General features: G+C 35.0%; 2 protein-coding genes and 2 long non-coding RNA genes across 8 annotated transcripts; 2 read left to right on the top strand and 2 right to left on the bottom strand.

Moving 5' to 3' along the window:
- Positions 1-3186: 3186 nt before the first annotated feature.
- On the bottom strand, positions 3187-5762 carry LOC113687340 (cysteine-rich receptor-like protein kinase 34). Of its 2 annotated transcripts, none has more exons than XR_011814233.1 (4): positions 5381-5762; positions 4215-5084; positions 3960-4079; positions 3187-3727 (listed from the first exon to the last, which is right to left on the bottom strand). XR_011814233.1 is itself a non-coding variant. In XM_072048656.1 (4 exons), exons 2-4 carry the CDS (start codon positions 4301-4303, stop codon positions 3694-3696), a joined length of 243 nt encoding a protein of 80 aa, XP_071904757.1. In that variant the 5' UTR covers positions 4304-5297; positions 5381-5742; the 3' UTR covers positions 3187-3693. The 2 variants fall into 2 exon arrangements, 1 of the variants encoding a protein (XP_071904757.1); XM_072048656.1 differs by having other exon boundaries at positions 4215-5297; positions 5381-5742.
- A 1745-nt stretch (positions 5763-7507) lies between these two features.
- LOC140006558 (uncharacterized) lies at positions 7508-8838 on the bottom strand. The gene is made up of 3 exons (XR_011814232.1): positions 8676-8838; positions 7986-8569; positions 7508-7879 (listed from the first exon to the last, which is right to left on the bottom strand). It is a non-coding gene; the product is annotated as an uncharacterized lncRNA (long non-coding RNA).
- LOC140006557 (uncharacterized) lies at positions 8063-11627 on the top strand. Of its 4 annotated transcripts, none has more exons than XR_011814230.1 (4): positions 8063-8201; positions 8378-8492; positions 9075-9561; positions 9769-11627. It is a non-coding gene; the product is annotated as an uncharacterized lncRNA (long non-coding RNA). The 4 variants fall into 4 exon arrangements; XR_011814231.1 differs by having other exon boundaries at positions 8378-8503; positions 9075-9200; XR_011814229.1 differs by having other exon boundaries at positions 8378-8503; positions 9075-9236.
- A 5677-nt stretch (positions 11628-17304) lies between these two features.
- LOC113688302 (aspartyl protease family protein At5g10770-like) lies at positions 17305-23027 on the top strand. The gene is made up of 2 exons (XM_027206102.2): positions 17305-17609; positions 21582-23027. Exons 1-2 carry the CDS (start codon positions 17423-17425, stop codon positions 22841-22843), a joined length of 1449 nt encoding a protein of 482 aa, XP_027061903.1. The 5' UTR covers positions 17305-17422; the 3' UTR covers positions 22844-23027.
- Positions 23028-24891: the final 1864 nt, after the last annotated feature.

The raw sequence follows: 24891 nt of genomic DNA, 5'->3' as shown, positions 1-24891 counted from the left end.
GTGTCGGGTTGTAATTGGGTTGATCCTCTTTAAACCCAAACTCAGGTCACAATTTAATCAGGCCTTATAACCTAGCCCTATAGCCCAATGATATGCAAGGCTTGACTCGAATTATTTTGAATTGATCAAGTGAGTTTAGGTTGATCCAGCTCCGTTGATAACTCTAATTAATCACATCCGCTATTTTTTACTTTCTTTGGATACAAAGACAGCTTTCTTGCAAGGCACTGAAGCCTTTTTTTTTTTTTTTTTTTTTTTTTTTTAAAATTTTCCTTCTACTCTCTTAAAGCCAATCTTATTACCAATTAGTTTGTGCTTCTCAGACAAGACTATTTCATACAATTTATATTATTTTTCTTTTCATGATGGTTTTTTCAACTATTTATTGGTAAAATAATTATTTTTAAATACTCTATTTACTTAAAAATATTTCATCAAATAATGTGAGAAAATATTTATACGTGTGCATGACAAAAGAGACATTCTACATAAACATTTTATGAAGAGTGCAAAAAACTAAGCAATACTATCTTCGTTATTGTGATAAGAACAATAAGTGTCTATTTTGTATATTTTTAGTGTACTTTATAGTTTAATTTTGGTGCATTTTAATTATATTTATAACTAATTAATTAGATTTCTAGTGAAGTTTGCATTTTGTGGTTTAACTATGAAAAATTGCATTTCTATGGATTTAAGTGGTTAAAATTTCATGTTTTTGTTGGATTTAATGATTCAATCATTAATTGGTGTGAAGTGAGAAAATATTTGGATGATTCTTGATGGTTTGAAATGATTTAAAGTAAATATGAAGTGCAATATATTCAAAAGATGAAATGAAATCAAATTCAATAGAAGGAAATTTCAACAGTTTTCACATCTTTTGATATTTTGGCTATAACCTACGTTATAAGCTTTGGATTGAGATGATTCTTAAATTATTTTGAATCTGAGACATAGATCAACATTTCGTATGAAGAATTGAAATCCCATTCAAGCATTCTGATGGTCAAAAAGTTGAATACAATCGTGCATTTATGCTATCAAAATAAAAAACAAAGGTTTGACCAATTGAGGCTATTTCAGCCTATAGACATCCAAATGAGATGATTATTAATGCATTAGAAAGCTAATTCAAAGGGTTACAACTTTTATACTTTGTGCAAAAACTAGTTTAGCATCGATCATTGAGAATTTGTAGCTCAAATTGATATAAAAACAGAGCAATTTCTAGAATCATAAAAAATGTCCCAAACCTGCAAAGGAGCAGTTACAGGGGTTGTTACATGGCCTACCTAGCCCGCGTAAAATTGATTTTCGGCTATGCAACTTGCTTTATAACTTGCAATTTGTTCACATAACCTTTTTGGACCATTTTTCTGATCAAATTCGGTGGGAACTACCCAAGGAGATCATGGAGACTTCAAGAATCAACTTTTGGTGATTTCAAAAAGCAATTTGCATCAACATTAACATCATTACTTGGAGCTTGATTCTTCTATAAATAGGCCCTTCAAAACACATTTTTGCATAACTTTGAAGGTTAGATAAACTACACAAAATGTAGTTTTTTTACTAGAACTTCCTAGTTCATTATTGTCGTATAGATTTGTATAGTTAGTTGCATCCAATCCTTGTGTATAGCAAGACATAGATGAAGTTGAGGATGAAAATGGAGAGCTTAAAGTTCAAGTGACATGGGTCACATCTCTTCCATCACTCTATTTCTTGTATTGATTTTTATGTTTAGTTATAATACAAGTTTTCTTAACTTTCATGTTTTGGTGGTTGTATGCCTAGAGGATGGATGAACTTCTATGATTGTTAAGTGAAGTTTTCATAGTTATTTGAGTTTATTTCTTGAGAAAGCTATTAAGCACTTTTGCTATTTCAATCATGATTAACCTAAATCTATTAGTTGTGATTACCTAAAGATATTGTTTCATCAACAACTATTGTGATTCAATACTAGTTCATGAAAGTGTTAAATCAAAGGAGTCAACGCACTATTGTAGGGTTACACGTTTGTGATTTTGATTGGTTGTTCCATGTAATTTCATAGAATTCAATCAATATATAGCTAGTTTCATATCAAGTTAATAGGTATGGGATAGTTATAGGTACGGTTAATACATCAGCGATAGCATGTATCACATATATTTGGAAATTAAGTCATAACTAACCAAAATAATGAATTCAATTAATCGGTTATTTTATTTGCATAAGTAGATAGGAATTCCATAACACTAAACATATGTAAGATTTTGTTTCAATCATGATTAACATAAATCTATTAGTTGTGATCTATTTGCTTTATTTGTAATAATCTAAATAATAGAAAAGCTCGAATAACACCGATAGTTAACAATATTTTTTGTGGAATCGACATCTAATACCCCTTATAAATGATTTGTATACTTACACAAAATGGGATCTTTAGACTTTTGAAATTTGGTGCGAAGTAAATGCCTCGGCGAAGAACCAATTCATAGCAGAAGCTTTGCCGATGTTGTGGAGTAAATTGTTGCAAAACATGTTTACTACTTCAAGTATATATTCCAACTTGTTTTTGTCCAAAATATACAGCTAAAAAACTTGGGACTACAAAACGCAGGAGCAATCATTGCTTGTTTGTAGGCATTTGACTTGTAAACTCAAAACATGGTTGGCATCGAGGAGGAATCATTGCTAGCATAATTTGTTACTTGAGGAGGAAACATTTGTTCTAGGCATTTGACTCGTGGTGCAGACTTCTACTATCCAGCACTATTTCAGATAATTCCCATCACAGTTTCTAGTTTAAGTTTATACCAAAGTATTATTTTAAACAATGACCCTATGATTCTTGCTCTGATACTATGATAAAGAAGACAACATATAGGGAAAAATAATTGACAGACTTAGTTAGGAAGCCATCTTTGCTACATATAAGTGATAAAAGCCAACTTTGCTCAAGACATGTTGTCTATTTGAAGCCCTCGGGGGTTAGCTCGACCGGTTCCGTCGTCACCTCTTTAGGTGCAGGTTCCGTGTTCGACTCTCTCCTCGTTAACGTGCTGGGATCCGTGGGGCAGGCTCTCCCAGCCTGGGGGATTAGTCTGGGCAAAATGCCTGGGATACCCCCAGTCGACAAAAAAAAAAAAAAATGTTGTCTATTTGAAAAAAAAAAAAAGAAAAGAAAAGAAAAATCTCAAGTGCAACAACAACTTGCATTTTTCTTTCAAGCACATCCTTAAATCCTCAAGGTACGAGAAGTCAATCACTGTGAAGAAGCTAATTTACAACACTAACGGAGAAAGATACCTTCCTGGTAAATGAGTCATGCAACAAACACTACAACGTGGTGCTGCTGATGCACTCGATATTCCTAGCCAGAATTGGCCTATTTCTTCCTCTATCTGGGGTATGGTTCAGTAATTGTTGCCTCATTGACAGAGCTTGGAATTGAAATTCTTTCGGTATTAGATTGCTCAACTTCCACCTCTTCCACCATGCTTTCCGATCCATGGCTCCAGAAAACTGCCGGACGATGTGGAGTTGGTAGGGTAACCGAGCTACAATTGAGCATATTGACCAGGGAAGCCATTGTAGGCCTTTTACTGACATATTCTTCTACACATAGTAAGCCTAATTGGACACATTGAATGACTTCAGTTTTGGCAAAAGAATCTCCAATACTTGAATCCAAAAGAGCTAAAGGTTCGCCATGTCTCCAATGCTTCCAAACCTTGTAAAAAGAAAAGGAAGCAAACTAGTCTTTACGAAAATTTTGAACTACTCTACTATGTGTAACTACGAACAAAGGACTAATGGTAAGGCCTAATGGCATCATGACGGTGAAGATTCGCATTGGACATCTAAATAATAAATTGTGCCAAGTTCAAATCCTTGACTGCAATTGTGCAAAACCACAGAAAAATAATAAAAACAGCAGTAGAGGTTTTGTAATTCGCACTTACATATGGAAACTACTATTCTTCTTGCCTGTAACAATTTCTAAAATAACGACCCCAAAACTGAATACATCTGACTTTGTCGAAAACTGGCCCCGTCTCATATATTCAGGAGCCATGTAACCACTGCAAGCCACAATGATTGTAATAAACAGTACTAAGATAACCCCAATGAGGCAATGAAATGGAAGTGTAGATAATTTTCAATAAAGATTCAAAGTCATATTATGTGACAAAAGATAGTATGGGCACAAAACTTACAATGTCCCAGCAATTCTATTTGTGTTTCCTTCAGATTGATCAACTCCACAAATCTTTGCCATGCCAAAATCTGCGATCTTTGGGCTCATATTTCCATCCAATAATATATTGCTTGCTTTGAGATCACGATGAACAATTTTAAGACGAGAATTCTCATGCAGATAAAGAAGTCCTTTTGCTATACCTCCAATGATATTGTAATGTCTTGACCAGTTCAATGATCGTTTATTTTCTGGATCTACACAAATTTAAACACAATATACTGTGCTAGCATTGAGAATTATTTTATCAATAATTCTAGAAAGCATAATCAAATAGGTAAATTACATTTTAGCTTTTAAAATATAAATGCACTCTCAGTTTAGTTCTTAAATTTTTATTGTGGACACTTCACCTAAAGGTTTTAAATTGTCCCACTTCAGTATAATTATTAATGAAATCATTAAAACAAATGTGACAATTGAGAGAGTGATTGTATGATGTGTGACAAATGTGACGTTTTAAGAGGTGAAGTATCCAAAATTAAAGTTTAAGAACTAAAGTTTGAGTGCGTCTATGATTTAAGGGTCTAAACTAGAATTCACACCAATTAAACATTTGTCTAGAGGCAATTTGTCCATCATTTCCATAAATGGCAAGTCAAGTAAAATAGAACCCACCAAAGAGAAAGTAGCCAAGGCTTTTGTTAGGAACAAATTCATAGATGAGTATCTTTTCTTCTCCTTCCAGGCAAAATCCCAATAGTGGAACTAGATTTCTCTGTTGAAGCTTTGCAACTACTACAATTTCATTTTTAAATTCTTCTGCACCTTGCCCTGAGCTCCTTGACAGCCTCTTAACAGCTACTTCTTGTCCATTACCAAGTACACCCTGCGTAAACATGCATACCAGAATTTAATTGAAATATTAAATGTGTAGATATTCAAATTCACAAAAGCAAAATATTTCATGCAAAGACCCTGTATACACGACCAAATCCACCTTCGCCAATTTTGTTATCCACAGAGAAGTTATTTGTGGCAATTTGAATTTCAGTTAAGCTATACTGTAAAGATTCGGCAGTGAAGATATCAGCAACTCCATCTACACCAGAAATAAGAAAATACACTCAATTTATTTGTTCAAACAAATCTGAAGTGTTTGTAATATTAATCTATCAACTTTACCACTTGTTTCCAGTGCCATAGCAATATAACTCTTCCGCAATCTTCTTTTCAGGAAAACTAAAGCCATGATAAATAGCACAACAGCAACCCCAATTAATGGGACAGCAATTGAAAAAGCTGCTCGTAGGGGGCTTTCGCCCTTTGCCTGGATGAAAGTTAGTTTAATTTATCTTCGAAAGTCAGCTGATCATAGGAGATCAAGTTTATTAAACTTCGAGGTAGAGTCACTCTGAGACAGCCTTACATAGACAAAAAGCTAGAGTTCAGATCCTCTCTATTACTTTCTCACCATTTATGTGCCTAAATTTTTCATAACAATCTATTTATTATGTCAATAATTTTACTTCCACAAGTAGATCAACATACTTAAAATTCATTCTCATTTATGAATTTTTTGTCATTCAATTTGTACAAAACACTTTGACGGTGCAATATGGGCCAAAATTATAATAAAAAATGCAAAGTTTGATCCAATAGTAAAATTTAATCAGTTTAATTTGAATTTTTTAATATACTTTAAACAACACAAGAAATATAATTTGGATGACCTTTTATTTCAAAAATAATATTATAACCATGTTTATTTAGGTGTAATGGAGAAAAAATTTTCTGCAATTAATGGAGAAGAGCCTAACCCAAAGGGCTATGCAAAAACACATTATTTGAAAGAACATTTTTTTTTCAATATTCTTTAAAAGTTTTCACCACCTTTTGGTCTCACATGCTTCATGTTGATGGTAAATGAAGAGAGATTTTCATCATCAATTTTCAATATTATGGACTAATATTAAGAAACTCCCCTGAGGTTTGAACATATACAAGCTTAACTGTGTTTGGACCAAATTACGACTACCCATTGTAAGCGAGGCTGTCCAGACCTAGTGATTATAAAGAAATGACAACAATGCCAAATATTTTGGAAATAAAACCACACAAATGAGATTGCTTTTTTAGGCCAAAGAATTGCTGTAGAAGAAAAAGGTTGAAGACAATTATTTACCAAATTAATAAGAGAGACAAATCACCAAAAATTCTTTAGCCTATGCACTTGTAGCCTTGTGTGGAAGTGCAAATCCTTATTTCTTATTCGCTGGATGATTTCACACCACGCATCTGTGGTCCTGTGAAATTGGATAGCATAAGTTTCCTTCGCTTTGAGAAGACCACGAATCGAGGTGGGAAATCATCCAACGACGTGTTTCCTCTTCTGTGTTTTTTGTTCTTTTGTTATGTATTTGTTTTTAGTTATTCCATTTTGATTTTTTATGACCCTACATGAAGAATACATGGCAATATTCCATTTTGTTTTTTGTAGTTGTTCTTATTCGCTGGATGATTTCGCACCGCGCATCTGTGGTCCTGTGAAATTGGATAGCATAAGTTTCCTTTGCTTTCAGAAGACCACGGATCTGAGGTGGGAAATCACCCAACGATGTGTTTCCTCTGCTGTGTTTTTTGTTCTTTTGTCATGTATTTGTTTTTAGTTATTCCATTTTGATTTTAAGCAAATTGCGCGAAATGTCACTAAACTATTGCGAGGTGCCGGTTCTGATCACTAAACTTTTTTATTAGCCAAAAATGTCACTGAACTAGTAAATCTGTACCGTTTTAGTCATTCCATATATTTATGCCGTTAGGAGAGACGGAAAGTCACTTTTTGAAGGGCAATTTCGTCTACACAGCTGTTAAAAAATTTATCCCTCGTTCTTCTGCACCCACAACCACCCTATCACCTACATTGCCACCCACCGCCATCACTTCCACCTCCACTTTCCCTTTTTTCTTTCTTCTTCTTTCTCCTCCCTCTTCCTTCCCTCCCTTCCTCTCTCTTCCCCTACTCCCTGCCTTCTCTTTTCTCCCCTTCTATTGGAACCCCCCCTTCCCTCTCATTTTTGATCCTGACCAGAGCTCTAGCTGCGACCTTCAATCCAAGCTCATCGGAGAACAACAACAAACGGTGGAGACCTTGCACCCTCATTCTTCAAGATCTGAGCATATGCTTTTGGAATGGGCGGTGGTTTCTTTCAATTGAAGCAGGCCGAGGTTGCCAACAATGGGAGACAAAGGCATATGAGAATATGGATGAGGATGAATGATGGACATGTGCAAAAAATGTACACTTGCCAATTGAAGTAAATGGATGGATGATTCACAAACAATGGCTGTAATATCATGGAGATGGGGATACTAGTATAGGGGGGGGGAAAAGTTTTTTTTTCAAAAAGAAAAAAAAAACAGAAAAAAAATCTTTCATATATGTGCAATTGGCACCAGTTGCTAACAAGCGCGGCCCCTGCGGCAATTAAGGACACCAGCACCATAAGTCATTGATGCAACCATGGAAGACGACTTGGCACCTAAGCATGAAGCTCTAGCATAGCTGGCCGAGGCCCCTGCTCCAGATGGAGTGAAATAGGCACCATTAAGCATCAGGTCGCCCTCTGATCTCCAGTTCCAATTCTTCCACTGGTATTCAGCAGTTTCAACCCTCTTTGTTACCTGTCAAAACCAGTCCATTTACATAAAGGGGGATCAGTTCAATGAGGTCATGGTTAATAAAAAGTCATCACTGGGTAGATGTTGAATGCTAGTAACTGTATATTACCTCCTTTGCAAAAGGATTGAGCGGGGCGAGGTAACAATTATTTCAGATCTTGATGGTGCTGCCATTTAGATCGGCCATCTCCTTTATATCTCTGCCGGATACGGAACCATTGATTATGTAAAAGCTTCAAGGAAAAGATTGTGCGGACGAAATTGCCCCTCAAAAAGTGACTTTTCATCTCTCCTAATGGTACAAATACACGGAAAGACTAAAACGGTATAGATTTACTAGTTTAGTGACATTTTTGGCCAATAAAAAAGTTTAGTGATCAGAACCGGCATTTCTTAGTGACATTTCGCGCAATTTGCTCTTTTGATTTTTTATGGCTCTACACGAAGAATACATGGCAATAATCCATTTTGTTTTTTGTATTTGTTCTTATGGCAATTAAGGACACCTGCACCAGAAGTCATTGATGCGACCATGGAAGACGACTTGGCACCTAAGCTTGAAGCTCTGGCATAGCGGGCCGAGGCCCCTGCTCCAGATGGAGTGAAATAGGCACCAGTAAGCATCAGGTCACCCTCTGATCTCCAATTCCAATTCTTCCACTGGTGTTCAACAGTTTCAACCCTCTTTGTTACCTGTCAAAACCAGTCCATTTACATCAAGGGGGATCGGTTCAATGAGGTCATGGTTAATAAAAAGTCATCACTGGGTAGATGTTGAATGCTAGTAGCTATATATTACCTCATTTGCAAAAGGATTGAGCGGGGAGCGCTAACAATTATTTCAGATCTTGATGGTGCTGCCATTTAGATCGGCCATCTCCTTTATATCTCTGCCGGATACGGAACCATTGATTATGTAAAAGCTTCAAGGAAAAAATTGTGTGGACGAAATTGCCCCTCAAAAAGTGACTTTTCGTCTCTCCTAACGGTATAAATAAACGAAAAGACTAAAACGGTACAGATTTACTAGTTTAGTGACATTTTTGGCCAATAAAAAAGTTTAGTCATCAGATCCGGCACTTCGCAATAGTTTAGTGACATTTCGCGCAATTTGCTCTTTGATTTTTTATGGCTCTACACGAAGAATACATGGCAATAATCCATTTTGTTTTTTGTATTTGTTCTTATGGCAATTAAGGACACCTGCACCAGAAGTCATTGATGCGACCATGGAAGACGACTTGGCACCTAAGCTTGAAGCTCTGGCATAGCTGGCCGAGGCCCCTGCTCCAGATGGAGTGAAATAGGCACCATTAAGCATCAGGTCGCCCTCAGATCGCCAGTTCCAATTCTTCCACTGGTATTCTGCAGTTTCAACCCTCTTTGTTACCTGTCAAAACCAGTCCATTTACATCAAGGGGGATCGGTTCAATGAGGTCATGGTTAATAAAAAGTCATCACTGGGTAGATGTTGAATGCTAGTAACTGTATATTACCTCCTTTGCAAAAGGATTGAGCGGGACGAGGTAACAATTATTTCAGATCTTGATGGTGCTGCCATTTAGATCGGCCATCTCCTTTATATCTCTGCCGGATACGGAACCATTGATTATGTAAAAGCTTCAAGGAAAAGATTGTGCGGACGAAATTGCCCCTCAAAAAGTGACTTTTCGTCTCTCCTAACGGTATAAATAAACGAAAAGACTAAAACGGTATAGATTTACTAGTTTAGTGACATTTTTGGCCAATAAAAAAGTTTAGTGATCAGATCCGGCACTTCGCAATAGTTTACTTACATTTCGCGCAAGCTCTTTGATTTTTTATGGCTCTACACGAAGAATACATGGCAATAATCCATTTTGTTTTTTGTATTTGTTCTTATGGCAATTAAGGACACCTGCACCAGAAGTCATTGATGCGACTATGGAAGACGACTTGGCACCTAAGCTTGAAGCTCTGGCATAGCTGGCCGAGGCCCCTGCTCCAGATGGAGTGAAATAGGCACCATTAAGCATCAGGTCACCCTCTGATCTCCAATTTCAATTCTTCCACTGGTGTTCAACAGTTTCAACCCTCTTTGTTACCTGTCAAAACAAATCCATTTACATCAAGGGGGATCGGTTCAATGAGGTCATGGTTAATAAAAAGTCATCACTGGGTAGATGTTGAATGCTAGTAGCTATATATTACCTCCTTTGCAAAAGGATTGAGCGGGGAGAGCTAACAATTATTTCAGATCTTGATGGTGCTGCCATTTAGATCGGCCATCTCCTTTATATCTCTGCCGGATACGGAACCATTGATTATGTAAAAGCTTCAAGGAAAAGATTGTGCGGACGAAATTGCCCCTCAAAAAGTGACTTTTCGTCTCTCCTAATGGTACAAATACATGGAAAGACTAAAACGGTATAGATTTACTAGTTTAATGACATTTTTGGCCAATAAAAAAGTTTAGTGATCAGAACCGGCACTTCTTAGTGACATTTCGCGCAATTTGCTCTTTGATTTTTTATGGCTCTACACGAAGAATACATGGCAATATTCCATTTTTTTTTTTGTATTTGTTCTTATGGCAATTAAGGACACCTGCACTAGAAGTCATTGATGCGACCATGGAAGACGACTTGGCACCTAAGCTTGAAGCTCTGGCATAACTGGCCGAGGCCCCTGCTCCAGATGGAGTGAAATAGGCACCATTAAGCATCAGGTCGCCCTCTGATCTCCAGTTCCAATTCTTCCACTGGTATTCAGCAGTTTCAACCCTCTTTGTTACCTGTCAAAACCAGTCCATTTACATAAATGGGGATCAGTTCAATGAGGTCATGGTTAATAAAAAGTCATCACTGGGTAGATGTTGAATGCTAGTAACTGTATATTACCTCCTTTGCAAAAGGATTGAGTGGGGCGAGGTAACAATTTCAGATCTTGACGGTGCTGCCATTTAGATCGGCCATCTCCTTTATGTCTTTGCCGGAATCGGAACCATTGATTATGTAAAAGCTTCAAGGAAAAGATTGTGCAGACGAAATTGCCCCTCAAAAAGTGACTTTTCGTGTCTCCTAACGGTATAAATACACGGAATGACTAAAACGGTACAGATTTACTAGTTTAGTGATATTTTTGGCTAATAAAAAAGTTTAGTGATCAGTACCGGCACTTCGCAATAGTCTAGTGACATTTCGCGCAATTTGCTCTTTGATTTTTTTTTGGCCCTACACGAAGAATACATGGCAATATTCCATTTTGTTTTTTGTATTTGTTCTTATGGCAAGGACACCTGCACCAGAAGTCATTGATGCGACCATGGAAGACGACTTGGCACCTAAGCTTGAAGCTCTGGCATAGCTGGCCGTGGCCCCTGCTCCAGATGGAGTGAAATAGGCACCATTAAGCATCAGGTCGCCCTCTGATCTCCAGTTCTAATTCTTCCACTGGTATTCAACAGTTTCAACCCTCTTTGTTACCTTTCAAAACCAGTCCATTTACATCAAGGGGGATCGGTTCAATGAGGTCATGGTTAATAAAAAGTCATCACTGGGTAGATGTTGAATGCTAGTAACTGTATATTACCTCCTTTGCAAAAGGATTGAGCGGGGCGAGGTAACAATTATTTCAGATCTTGATGGTGCTACCATTTAGATCGGCCATCTCCTTTATATCTCTGCCGGATACGGAACCATTGATTATGTAAAAGCTTCAAGGAAAAGATTGTGTGGACGAAATTGCCCCTCAAAAAGTGACTTTTCGTCTCTCCTAACGGTATAAATACATGGAATGACTAAAACGGTTTAGATTTACTAGTTTAGTGACTTTTTGGCTAATAAAAAAGTTTAGTGATCAGAACCGGCACTTCGCAATAGTTTAGTGACATTTCGCGCAATTTACTCTTTGATTTTTTATGACCCTACACGAAGAATACATGGCAATATTCCATTTTGCTTTTTGTATTTGTTCTTATTCACTGGATGATTTCGCACCACGCATCTGTGGTCCTGTGAAATTGGATGGCATAAGTTTCCTTCGCTTTCAGAAGACCACGGATCTGAGGTGGGAAATCATCCAACGATGTGTTTCCTCTGCTATGTTTCTTGTTCTTTTGTCATGTATTTGTTTTTAGTTATTCCATTTTGATTTTTTATGACCCTAAATGAAGGGTACACATCAATATACATAGTTATTAAACTCGATCGGGCAAGAAATCCAACAAAGGAACCAAGGCAACGGACGACTAGTTTAACCAATCAGTCATTGGTTGAACTTGTGGATATAAAATAGTAATAAAGTGCTTTTAGATACTAATTATTATGCTTTGAAAGATATATAATGAACATACAAATATTAATAGAAGATTCAATTTCATTTTACTGTACTTGTACTTAAATAAATAACACATTTAAATATAGAACAAAATTGTATCACTTATTTTCAAAGATATAGCATCATTTTTTATTATTTTATCTTTCAAAAATAAAATAATTTTTATCAACTCAAATATTGTAAGTTTGAAAGTTAAAAGAATTAATTGTATAACAAAAAAGTAAACAAGTTTATTTAATAAAACATTTAATTATCAAGTAAAAACTAAGCAAGTAGTAAAATTTTATACACATTTAAATGAAAATCCAACATACAAATCTAGTCAAAAGTATATTACACTTTATTTCAAAAACAATGATCCACAATTGTATTAAAAAAAAGAACCCAGTCAACTGGAAAATCGGACGGGCTCCGATTGAACCACTATGTCAAACAAGTTTGATCGGACCAATTCATTCTCCAATCAAACTGGAAATCCTTTCGGCCGAATGGTCGAGTCATTTGTAGGATTGTAAAAAAATCGAATCGCTTACGAGCAACTCAATCCAAAGCTCGACTCGAGCTCGATGTGCTGCTTGCCGCAACTCGAGCTCAATCAACATCGAACTCGAGTCGGGCTCAACCTGATCAAGTCGAACTCGAATTCGAACTCGAGTTTAAAGATAATCAACTCGTTAGTTCATAAGCCGGCTTAATTATATACATATTATTTTTTAATTTAATAATAAAATTACATATATCCCTTATATTTTATTATTTGTTAAGAAAATTATTATTTTATTCCCTTTTTAAAAAATAAAATAATTATTTTTTTAAGCTCGAGTTTGAGTTCAAACTCGATTTGAATTTGAGTCAAGCTTGAGCTCGAGTTGTTACATTGAAAGTTCGTCGAGTTTGAGCTCGAGTTTGCTAAGTCAAATTTGGATTGATTAAACCAAAGTCGACTCGACTCAACTCGTTTGTAGCCTATTTCATTGGGCTGATTGTTTCAACTGCTAGGGTCACGCCAAGTTCAATAACTATAGGGGATGAAATAAAAAGTAAAACAGAAAATCCATTGTGAAACAAATGTAAAAAAATTTTATTTGGCAAGAAAACAATGATAGGATTTAAGAGTGGAGGAGAAAGGGAATTTGAATCAAAGATCTCTAAATTCTAAGGTCTCAACCTTAGCCACTAAGCATATAGCGTTATCTCATAATCTCCTTATGCATGTGAAATTATCCTATTATTCTGGCCCCTTGAACTTTCTTGTAAAGTGGATCACTGATTTTTCTTTTTTAGGGTAAATTAACTTCAAAGAGGGTAAAAATGGTATTTGGTTGGCTTCAATGCGAATATTTGTCTTGTATATTTTTTCTCAGCTATTTTCTACTTTGGGCTCTTGAACTATAGACATACTGCCACTTTAATCATTAAATTTCAAAGTTGAGCACTTTATATCTTAAAATATGAAATTCATCCTACTTTAGTTTTTAATAATTGTATTCAAAATTTTGACAGCTAGTTTTGTCACAAAACAAAGAAAGATCAAATGGCTCCACATTACCAAAGCACAACTAACGTAAAATTGCGATTTTGAAACCACAAATGTTAAGAGGCAAAACATTAAACCACAAAGAAGTACCATTAATTTACTTATTTAATATCAGATTTCAAACTAGCAAACAAATTATATTGCACTATAACGGAAAATCTTTTACATGCATACAATACATCCTCGATCTTCTTCAACGTCTTTGTCTTAAATTGGAAAAACTAAAATGGATTCTTCTTTGCATTATGCCATAGTAATTTCATTTTTTACATCAATACCATCCATAATATAACTCATGTACTATTTTAGTTACACACAAAAGTTAAATTAAAAATACCAAAATTTTTCCATTTGATTAATCATTGCAAAATTTTCCATGAACTTAAACCCTTTTACATTATGTAAATGTTTCTAGCAAATTGAATGCAAAAACTTTCTCAAATGCACTTTATATTCATGTATGCTGATCAACCAATCAAAAGAAAATTATAACATAAGTATATGAGTTTTAAAAACCATATAATAGATAAATGGATAGATAACTAAATAAAAACGTAATGCAAAGGTGCCCAACCCATTTTCGCACGTCAGGCCATCACAGTTAAAGGGATTCCGCAATGACCATAACAATTCTACTTCAACATATATTCAATAGTTATTACAGTCCCAATGCTTGCAAAAAGACTAAATTTACTGTCCTAAGAAGCATGACTCCACTTAAAATCTTCCATAAATGACAAATGATGATGCATGTGATCAGTAAGATGTGCTAATGCTGAAATCTTACTGTTGCGTATTCAACTAAAATTTTACTTAGAAAATTCAACAAGTTACGTGGTGGTCTCCTTTAGGTATATATTTTTCGTTTGAAAGTGAATTCACACCCCTCATCCTATATTTACATATTCTACTAACTTCAATAATATTAATTCCAATAATAAAGGTATGAATTTAATATGAAGGCATGTGAATTTAGTGCTTTTCATTTTCGACCTAGAATTTACTACAAACAAGAAATTGTAAGAATTAAGATTGTATAAACACCAAGTTGTTTAATTGAAATTGCAGGCCAATAAAGAATTAAGATATTCATTTTCTTTCGATGCTGTTGTTGATTGGAAAGCTAACTTTCCAGTTTGGTTGCTTGAATGTGCTCAAACAGACGTAGAGGAGCAGTTGCTTCAGAATGTGTAACTTGGTTTTTGATGAATGAATTGTTGCCGTTTTAGACAAAAAAAAAAAAAAGAAAAAGAGTATGATGAAAAGCTTGACTCAAATTCTTAAAAGATGAGAAAAAAAAAAAGATTTGGACTGAAAATGTGAGGTTAGAAGACCCATGTGTATCAAAATATGCAAGTGACAACTGTAACATACTTGAAAATTACAAAACTATAGTATCAATCATTTAGCATCATTTTAAGACAACAAGCCACGCTAATTTGAAGTGGAACTTGTATTCTGTGTACAAGACATTAGATAAAGTAGAAACTTATCGTATCTGTTGCATCATACGAATAAATATGGATAAAGACAATGCAAGTGTGGTTGTCGTGTCGTAAGCAACTTGTAAGATGAATCCTTATCATAATAAACAATTTAATTAAGTGGAAATGAAGTTTTTTTTTTTTTGGAAAGTATAATATATCAAACACTTATTACATGTTTTATTACTTTTAGTTCCAAAGGTTCATATATCTATCAGAGTGAATAAAAGTGTATATTTCTTTGTGCCATTTGAAGGTTGGCTGTTATGATGTATTATTCGAGCATCATGTGAATTTTTAATAATTAACCTAGAAATTTCACATAAAAATGCTAAATCCATTCACTTCTAATCTAGATTCATACTTTAAAAAAGTTTAATTCTTATATGCAACTCATCAATACATCAAATATATAGATTTAACCGCTGCTTTTCCTATGTTTCCCAAAGAATTTGTATTTAAAGAAAATATGATAATCATAATTTCTTTTGAGTAATTACTTCACTAAACTGTGACAAAAATTAGGACAAGATTATGTGCTTGTTATACTTTTTGTTTCAGTTAAGTGCAAATCTGTGAAGGCATAGTTTGGAGGCATGTACTTCCACAATTTGCGAGATTTGCATAATTAGCCCTAACAAATATTCTTCTTTTTATTTGGGATAAAAGAACCCATAACTGTTATTCGAAAGTGCGCATTGAGTAAATTCCGTCTCATACACTAACCTGCCAATCACACGGATGGGCAAAAAGCACTAGCCAAATCCTGTGCGACTAGGGGTAATATTCTTCTTGATTTCCCCAGAAAAAAAAAAAAGAATCTTTTTTTTTTTTTGAAATTTTTCGTAAGTTACCTTCATAAAAGGTTTGCTTTTCTTAAACATCCTTTTCAGCCCAGTTGTAGGGTCATAAGAGAAAATAACAAATAAACATTTGCATGTCTGCTTGTTCCATTGTGCACCCCATGTTCCACTCTTTCTTTTCTTAGAGCCCACTTGAACAATAATCACAAGAACAAACGCGTAATGGAACAGGAATCACAATCATATGAGGCTAGTTTTCGTGCCGCGGCTGGTGTTATAACATTGAAGTAATTTTCGTTCATAATGATAAATTTTTTAGTTTTAATTTGCAGCCAATTTTTGACTAATGGAAGGTATATCTTGAAAAAATTTACCATGGTCTTAAAACAATAGATTTGGCAATACGATTTTGGCATATGACAAAGCAATTACGAAGTTATGTCGATGACGCTTTATTTCGCGCACACATTATATATATATATATATATATATATATATATATATATATATATATATATATATATATAACAAACACACACACACACATATATACACAACAAACTAATTTGTTGGTTTCATAAGCATAAAAATGACAATTTCTTTCTCTCAAATCTATGTCTACGCCTCATTCTTGTTTTGTTATTTTGGTTAGAGATAGTAGTTTTAGTTTTGTGAAACACGATAAAGGTATCTGTTTGAGGGATGAAACAAAAAGGTCATTCTTTCTTTTCCATGGGAGTCATGCATAAAACAGAGTTCATTTCAGTACTTGACTTTTATTTCCATGCCACATTAATTAATTTCCCAAAAAATAAGGGAAATGAAAAACTTATCTAACTTCTCCATTTGGTTTGATAAACTAAAAAAGAAAAATACATACCTTTAGCATAATAAACGGAAAAAAAAAAGTTCGGCAGGAAGAATTGGCACAACAACTTTTAAGCTTTTGTGTGTCTTCCGTTTAGCCTTTTTTCCCTTTTGAGGGGATGCCATGCCTCCAAAATCAACAAGCAATTGTGATGTGTGGAATTGAGCTAAAACTGACTAATTTTCTGCATAAAGTCAATTATTAACACTTTGATGATTAGCTGAAACTGAAAGCAGTAATTTTGCACTAGACGAACATTACGAGTTTGTGACCCTCTGGTCCACTCCACATCCCAATTTCTCTTTTAAAATGAGTAATTCCACTAAATCATTTTGTATGACTTGGTGGACCATCCCATTTCACTTCTTTATTAGTACAGGACCATCCAACAAATCACAATATGGAGTTAGCTAAACTTCCAAGTCCAAAGAAACAATTACAGTGTCCTAGAGGCGACTTGCAAGCTTCAAACTTTGTCTATTTATATACTGGTTCAGATCCCATGTTTTTATAAGCCTATCAAAACAAAACACACCAATGGCACCCCCCACTTCCATCACCTTCTTCAATTTTATGATCTCCACTTATCTAATTCTCTCTCAGATTTCTGTGACCTTCATGAAGGGCCATGCTTTGGAAAGAAGTCTGGCTGCTGAAAGCAACTACCACACAGTTCATGTCAGTTCAATACTACCATCCTCTGCCTGCAAGCCCTCTGCCAAAGGTTTTATTCAATTGAACTTCCTGCTTCTTTCTTTCTTTCTTCAGTGGAATTGCTAGCTAGTTTTAGTTTTTGGGCTAGCTACAGAATTTTCTTTTGCACTACATAAACATCTTTTTGTCATATTCATTCTAATCTTAGATTTTGTGTTTGTTTTTAAAAGGACTAATGAAACTGCGAATGATAGATTCTACCAGTTTTAAGTACTCCATGAAGATTACGCTTTTGAGGGCTATTTGTTTAGTTAAAGAGGTCCCTAATATTTTTGTGGAAAGGAAGGTTGTTCAAAGAAGGAGATTTTAAACAATGAAGACTTTTTAGTTAACTGTCCCTCCATAAGTAGTTGGTTCCAAGACAATAATGAAGACAAACTAAGCAAAATCACACCCAATATTGATGGATTAACAAGGGTGACCATTCTCACTTCTTTCCAAAAACAAGAGAAGTTATATTCATTATTCTTTTACAGACTTCTTAAACATTTAGTTTAAAGAAAAGATTTAGCATTGAAAAGTTTTGCAGCCTCCATCTCGTTTCAGTGTCATTATTTCTTTGATTGGGTGTCACAAAATAAGAGTTTCTTTTTAAAGGTCATTAGCTAGTGAGACTCATTAAGTCTCTATCAGGTTAGCTAGGACTAGTTTTGAATTCCTCTACCCCATTGCACCCCCCACTATTTAGTGTACTAAAGGAAAAAAAAAAAACAAAGAACTTTTAAAAGTATTACTATAGTTTTCCTATTTTACCATTTGAAAAGAACAACTTTTCCAAAATTCGAATGCAATCCTCATTATTATACAATGTAAATATGAGGTTCATGATTAACCTAAGCCCCAAGAATTAGAAATTTCAGATTTCAATCCCCCTGTCCCTTCCCATTTCTTAAATCTCATCTTTTTTCTATTGGAATTTTTTTATATATATAAAAAAACTTAAGGCCATAACCTAAAGACATGAATAATGGTAAAGGGTGCAATTTGGGGTGGGGTGGGGTGGGATTTTTTGGGGGGTGGGGGGGTGGAGAGGGGTGAAGAACAGCTAATCCTTCAGCCTAATTGCAAATATTAAATGAGATTCTACCAATAATCCAATCATCCAAGCAAAGGGGCCCATCCATAATCAAAGAAGAACTTTATTTCCAATTTTTTCTTTCATTGGAATAGGTGATATGTTAAATTTTGTCAAAAGAACCTTCTCAGAAATAGAAAAATTTTGGATAATTAATGTTAAATAACCAATTTAGAGGCTATTTATCACAAGGAGATGTCTTTATGTTCTTGAAATTACGCTAGTTTTTGAATATAATCAATGGCTCGTTTCCAATTCCAAAAGACTCTTAGTCGTGCCATGCGCAGAGAAGATTATGTATGGTAAGGGTAAAATGCTTAAAGCAACTAGCTTATTGGCAAAGGAAAATGGCATTGATTAGTACTGGTATACATTTATTAGAAAAAAAGAAAATCCTTATAATTGAGATGGAGCTATCCTTATTACGATAGACCTCATCAGTATTATTCGCTCACTAAATGTTGTCGCTTCAGAAGCCATTAGAAGACAACTGATAAAGAAGCCAACCACCCAAAAAAAAAAAAAAAAAAGCTAATAAAGAAAAACGTCTTTTTGGCATAGTTATTAAATCCGGCTCGGAGAGAAACCCGGTGAAAGAGGTGGGTCAACGGGTTCAACCAGTGGGTGAGTGGTTCAACCGGTGGGTCACTACATATATTTAAATATTATGTTTTATAATTTTTGATATGGTTAAAACTATAATAAACTATGTTATAGTAAATACTCAATTAGTCCAATTTATTATAAAATCATTAATTCTTATAAGAATTAACAAAACCTAAATTTAATTTGTAATCCACCAAACTTCAAGTATAAAATTTTATCTAAGTGTAATTATCTAGTTTATTTACGAATTTTAAGTGCAAAAGGTTATTAAGAATAATATTTATTTTTAAAATGAATTGTGTAATATGTTATTTTTTAAATCCATTTCATAATTTATAGAATTTAGGGAATAATAAAATTTTATTAAAAGATTCCAAATAAATTTTGTTTTGAAGAAATAAAATAAGAATAAAAATCTAATATATAATATAGAAGGAGTAAATAAGCACTAAGTGAGTTGTTGGACTAGTGGTGAGTGCACTTAACCTTTATACTTGAGATTTGAGGTTCAAATCAGCATTTAAACATCTTTTAATCATTTTTATCCCAAAACCGACATCTTTTAATCATTTTTATCCCAAAATCGGGTCCCTTACAAAACCGTCCCCGGGTTTCTTACAAAACCGTCCATTTCAACCGATTGAACCGTTGTTCGGTTGAAAAGTCAATGGATTTCTTGCACAAACGATCCAATTATAAATCCAGCCCAGTTTCATGGCCGGTTCACCGAGTTGATGGGTTGAATCGTCGGGCCGGGTCGGGTTTAATAACTATGCTTTTTGGGCCAAAAAGCTAGGAAAGAGTGTGGTGGACATTATTGTTTCTCTCTCTTTATGATCATCATGGGTTTCATCGCCCCTTTTGTTGAAATATCAAGTCACGGAGCGCATCACAGCTGTGCCGGCTAAATAAATGTTACTGTAGGTGGATTAATGTCCACTGTTTTAGGGTTAATCATCAATTGTATCCTCAGCATCTTTTCATAGTTCATATCTCCTTGCTAATTAGATAGTGATTATGCAAAATTTTCTTCTTGCTAATTGGATATTTTACTCCTCTAGCTCAATTTTATGTTGGTTTAGACATTAGTACATTTTCCATCCATTGAGTTTCATCAAAGGGCTTTCAAGGTCTGGCGACAAATCAATATTGATGAAACTTTGGCTGAAAATGGCAGAGTGCCTAATTTCCAATATTAAACCTAATAAATGTTCATGACTATAGCTTGACTATTACTATTTATGAATAACCCTTCTTGATGTTCATTTGTTGATCATGATCAAAACCTCCATAATTTTAAGTTTGAGGAAGGATTCTTGTGGACATCAAGAACCCTCATGAGAAAAGAAATGTTGTTTGTTTCTTTTTAGGTTCATCGTGGGCTCCATTGCCCTTGTAGTTGAAAGAAAGAAGTAACCTGAAAATTTCCAGAGTACCTACTTGTCTACAGCTGTTTTGGCCAAAAAGGTCACTCTAATTGAAGGAGACAATACAATTATCAGAGTACCCACTTCTCTTAATGAATCAAGAAATAATCTGAAAATTTCAAGCTACTCTTTGCCCCTACAAGTTGAAATTGGAAATCAAGTAGAGTAACACCCATTATATATTCTACTTATCTACATCATCTTTCATATGAGGTCTTTAGCTTTAGGATCAAGCATTAATATGTATCCTCAATCCCAAGATCAAACTTCCTTGCTATTAGATAGGGATTGTGCAAAAAATTTTCAAAAGCTTCTCATGTTGTAAACTAATGCTCGAATTTGGATTTGTCACATTTAATGCACTGGTTTAATTTTCACGTAAATGGTTTAGGCTGTATTAATAGTAGAACAAGTTATGCATAATTTATTTGGTTTTAGAGCTCCAACTTCATCGATAGTACCTCTTTTAGCCATTAAGTTTCATTGAGGGTCCCCAAGTCAAGATGTAGTGCAAAATGTGGAAGGTCAAGCATTAGACATAATAAAGTTTTATGTCTAGTTTGACTGTTTACTGATCACCAAAAACCCTTCTTGACGTTCATTTGTTAATCATGATTAGAACCTCCATAATTATGAGTCTAATGAAGGAAATACCTTGGACGTTAAAACTAATGAATCACACTCTTTTGCTTGACAAAGTTTCTATCATCATGTAGTCTAATGGTGATATTCATCCACCAATTTACATATGCCGACATCACAAATTCATAATAAGACATATTCTATACTAAAAACTGTCTTTTCCCATATAATTGCTTTGTAAAGTTGCCATAACATCAAATTTATCATCTAGCTAAGCCATCATTATCATCAGGTCCCAGTAGAAAGTCATCATTGAAGGTAGTTCACAGACACGGTCCATGCCATCAACTCAATCAAGAATCATCCAACAGAGAAACCCTCACTGAAACACTTTCAGAAGATGAAACTCGTGTCAAGTCCATTCAAGCCCGCCACGCTTTTAGAGCCGACACGGACAAAATTCGTGGTTCAAAAGCTGACCTTCCTGCTAAGAGTGGAATCGCAATTGGCACAGGCAACTATGTTGTCTCAGTTGGTCTTGGCACCCCAGCTAAATCATATACGCTTGCTTTCGATACTGGAAGCGATCTTACATGGACTCAATGCGAACCATGCGTGAGAGTTTGCTACAAACAGCAAGATCCCATTTATGATCCTGTAAAATCTTCATCATATTCCAACATTTCTTGCAATGCTGCCCAATGTTCTGCACTTTCCTCAACACCTGGAACCCGCACGGGTTGCTCAGCATCTAACTGTCTCTACGGTATACAGTATGGCGATCAGTCTTTTTCGATTGGCTTTTTCGCTAAAGAGAGGCTAACATTGACACCTACAGATGTTTTTGATGAATTTTTCTTTGGTTGTGGGCAGAACAACCAAGGATTATTTGGAAAAACTTCTGGCTTGCTCGGCCTTGGCCGTGATCCGTTATCCACAGTTTCCCAGACTGCTCGAAAGTATGGCAAATACTTCTCTTACTGTCTTCCTACAAAGTCAGGATCAAATGGACACTTAACTTTTGGAAAAGGGTCGGTTCCAAATACCGTGAAATTCGCTCCTTTCTCGAGTTCAAGGTCTCAATTGAACTCGTTGTACTTCCTTGACATTCAAAGCATAAGCGTTGGAGGACAGCTGTTGTCTATTAGTGCATCAGTGTTCCAGACAGCCGGGAATGTTGTTGATTCTGGAACAGTTATAACACGGTTACCTCCAGCGGCTTACTCTGCATTACGCTCTGCTTTCAGACAGCAAATGTCACAGTATAAAACTGCACCTGCTACATCCACACTGGACACTTGCTACGATTTTAGCAGCCAATCCACAATGAAAATACCAAAGATCAGTATCTTCTTCAGTGGAAACGTAAAGGTTGATTTAGGTATTGAAGGGACACTTTTTGCATTAAGTTTATCACAGGTCTGTTTGGCTTTTGCTGGCAATAGTGCTGCCACAGACGTGGGAATTTATGGTAACACACAACAGCAAACATTTGAAGTAGTTTATGACGTTGCAGGCGGGAAGCTGGGGTTTGCACCTGGTGGATGCTCTTAAATTGAACTAGCTATACAATTGGACTCTATTAGCAGCAAAAGTGATTATCCTACAAAAGGAAGTATCAATTTCTGAAAGTAGTGTCTGTGATAAGAAATAACCTAGTTAGGCTGAGAAAAATCAGTCAGAGGATAAATATACAGCTATGTCTGAAGTTAATATTATCAGTTCGCAATTTACTTGACGCTTTCAAGAATTTATTACCGTTTCCTGCATTACTATCAAATTCTTAGATAATGTTTTTCCTTTTTGTTTCTTGGAGCAGGAAGGGGCTTGTTCAGGGTCCCAACTGCCATACTAAGAATCGCAACTGTTGTAGTCTATGACATATTAAGAGTTAAGAATCATAGCACCTTGAAGAAAATGGAGACTTTCAAACTGAAATTTGAACAACTGTAGTTGAATTATATTAGCCAACATTTTTGCTGGTGACAGAGGATCTAACATTATTCAAGAAAAGGAAGAGTGGAAAATAATATGAAATAGAGGTAATTTTTCTGCACACCAACAGGGTTTCATCCCACCACCTACATTTTCAGCATCTATATAAAAAAGAATATCCATTTTGGGCTGATGATTAATCCCAGTAGTGGTAACATTAATTGAAATTTTGTTCATGGTAAATTTTAAACACCGAATTTACCATTTCTTCTGCTGTTTTTGATAGGTTCAAGCTCCATCGGTCCCATCTTACCTGTGAAATGTATCACAATATATTTTTTAGGGAACTGAATGCTTGCAAGTTGCAACCCATTGTGATTATAATATCTAAGTTATTCAAAGATAATTCATAGTGAATATTCAGCTATTGATTGCTTAAAATTGGTGTGCAGAGAATCAGATACTGTTTCTGTCAAGCATGAGACAACTGTTACCAAAGAGTTCCCACATATGTAAAGACTCGCAGAAACTTTCAATTTACTTTCAGCAACACTGATGCCAAGTAGTTCCAAACGCATAAAGGATCCTTGACTATAATTTGATCGAATTTTCAAAGAAGGTGTTAGGAAATTAGCTTAATTTCTTTTAGGCAGGTTTTTGTTTTGTGTGGAAATAACAAGTTTTTTTTATTGGTTTTAGTTACTTGAAGTAATAGTCAAGGGATTTCCTATTTGTATGAATATAGGAATAGAAGTTATTTTCTATTATGTATAAGATTTGGAATTAGCAGTTATTTTCTATTATTATTTGGGTTTGGATGTTGGCCAAGTAATGTAACTTATAAATAGGTGGGGGTTGGCATATGATAGGTCATAATTTGTTGCTAAATTTATAATTATTCTCCCCTTGATTTTAGCCAAATATTATTTTAATTGTCAGATTCTACTTATATTGGTATTTTGTGCTTATTTCAGGAGCGGGAATAAAAAGTGCTTAAATGAAGATTTTCTAGTGAAAAACATCTGATGGTTGCACGTGGGCACGCCTAGTTCACTGCTCAAAATCGGAAAGTCGGGATTGATATTGGGCAATCTCCAAATCTGAATCAATTTCCTAATTTGATAACTATCAGGACCTTCCTGATTTCGCGGGATCATCCTCAAGTGATTGGGAGAGTTTTTAGGAAATTAAATTGTGATAGGAATCTTTTTAGAAAGTTGATTGGTATCAAGATACCAACCAATTAGGAGAAAAAAGAGGGATTATTATTTGGCAGACATTAGCTCTCTTTTGAGAGGCTAGAGACGGAAAAGATAAGTAATAATTCCTGTCTTTTTATTTTGACCTTTGTGGCCGACCTTTGGCGGACACAATTGAAAAAGCTCTTCTCAATTATTTCGCATGGCTAGTTCACCACTAATGGAGAATAACTTCCTAATTCTAGTCAAAGGGACAATTGACGATTTGATTCGGCAATTACTGTGAGATCTAAATTATTTTAAATGTTTCCTTCATTTATTGGTATTTATATATTTTCTGTTTTTAATTGTTATAACTTTTGTGTATGATTGAATAGTGCGCAATATTTAATTATTCACGTAGGCTATTTTGCTAATTGGGAGTAGTTGAATCCGTAATTGGTCGATTACTTACGTCTCGGTAGCAAC

Source organism: Coffea arabica, chromosome 5e (assembly GCF_036785885.1).
Source record: "Coffea arabica cultivar ET-39 chromosome 5e, Coffea Arabica ET-39 HiFi, whole genome shotgun sequence".
Classification (NCBI taxonomy): Eukaryota; Viridiplantae; Streptophyta; class Magnoliopsida; order Gentianales; family Rubiaceae; genus Coffea; species Coffea arabica.
Note: the sequence above shows the minus strand (reverse complement) of the source record. Positions and strands in the feature narration are given on the sequence as shown.

Bases quoted from the DNA above. Each gene is read 5' to 3' on its own strand.
- LOC113687340 (XM_072048656.1), bottom strand. From the start codon at position 4,303: ATGAGCCCAAAGATCGCAGATTTTGGCATGGCAAAGATTTGTGGAGTT. The intron at 4,080-4,214 runs GTAAGTTTTGTG...TGTGGCTTGCAG, and splicing joins AATAGAATTGCTGGGACATT to TGGTTACATGGCTCCTGAAT. The intron at 3,728-3,959 runs GTAAGTGCGAAT...TCTTTTTACAAG, and splicing joins AAGAATAGTAGTTTCCATAT to GTTTGGAAGCATTGGAGACA.
- LOC113688302 (XM_027206102.2), top strand. From the start codon at position 17,423: ATGGCACCCCCCACTTCCATCACCTTCTTCAATTTTATGATCTCCACT. The intron at 17,610-21,581 runs GTTTTATTCAAT...CATTATCATCAG, and splicing joins CTGCAAGCCCTCTGCCAAAG to GTCCCAGTAGAAAGTCATCA.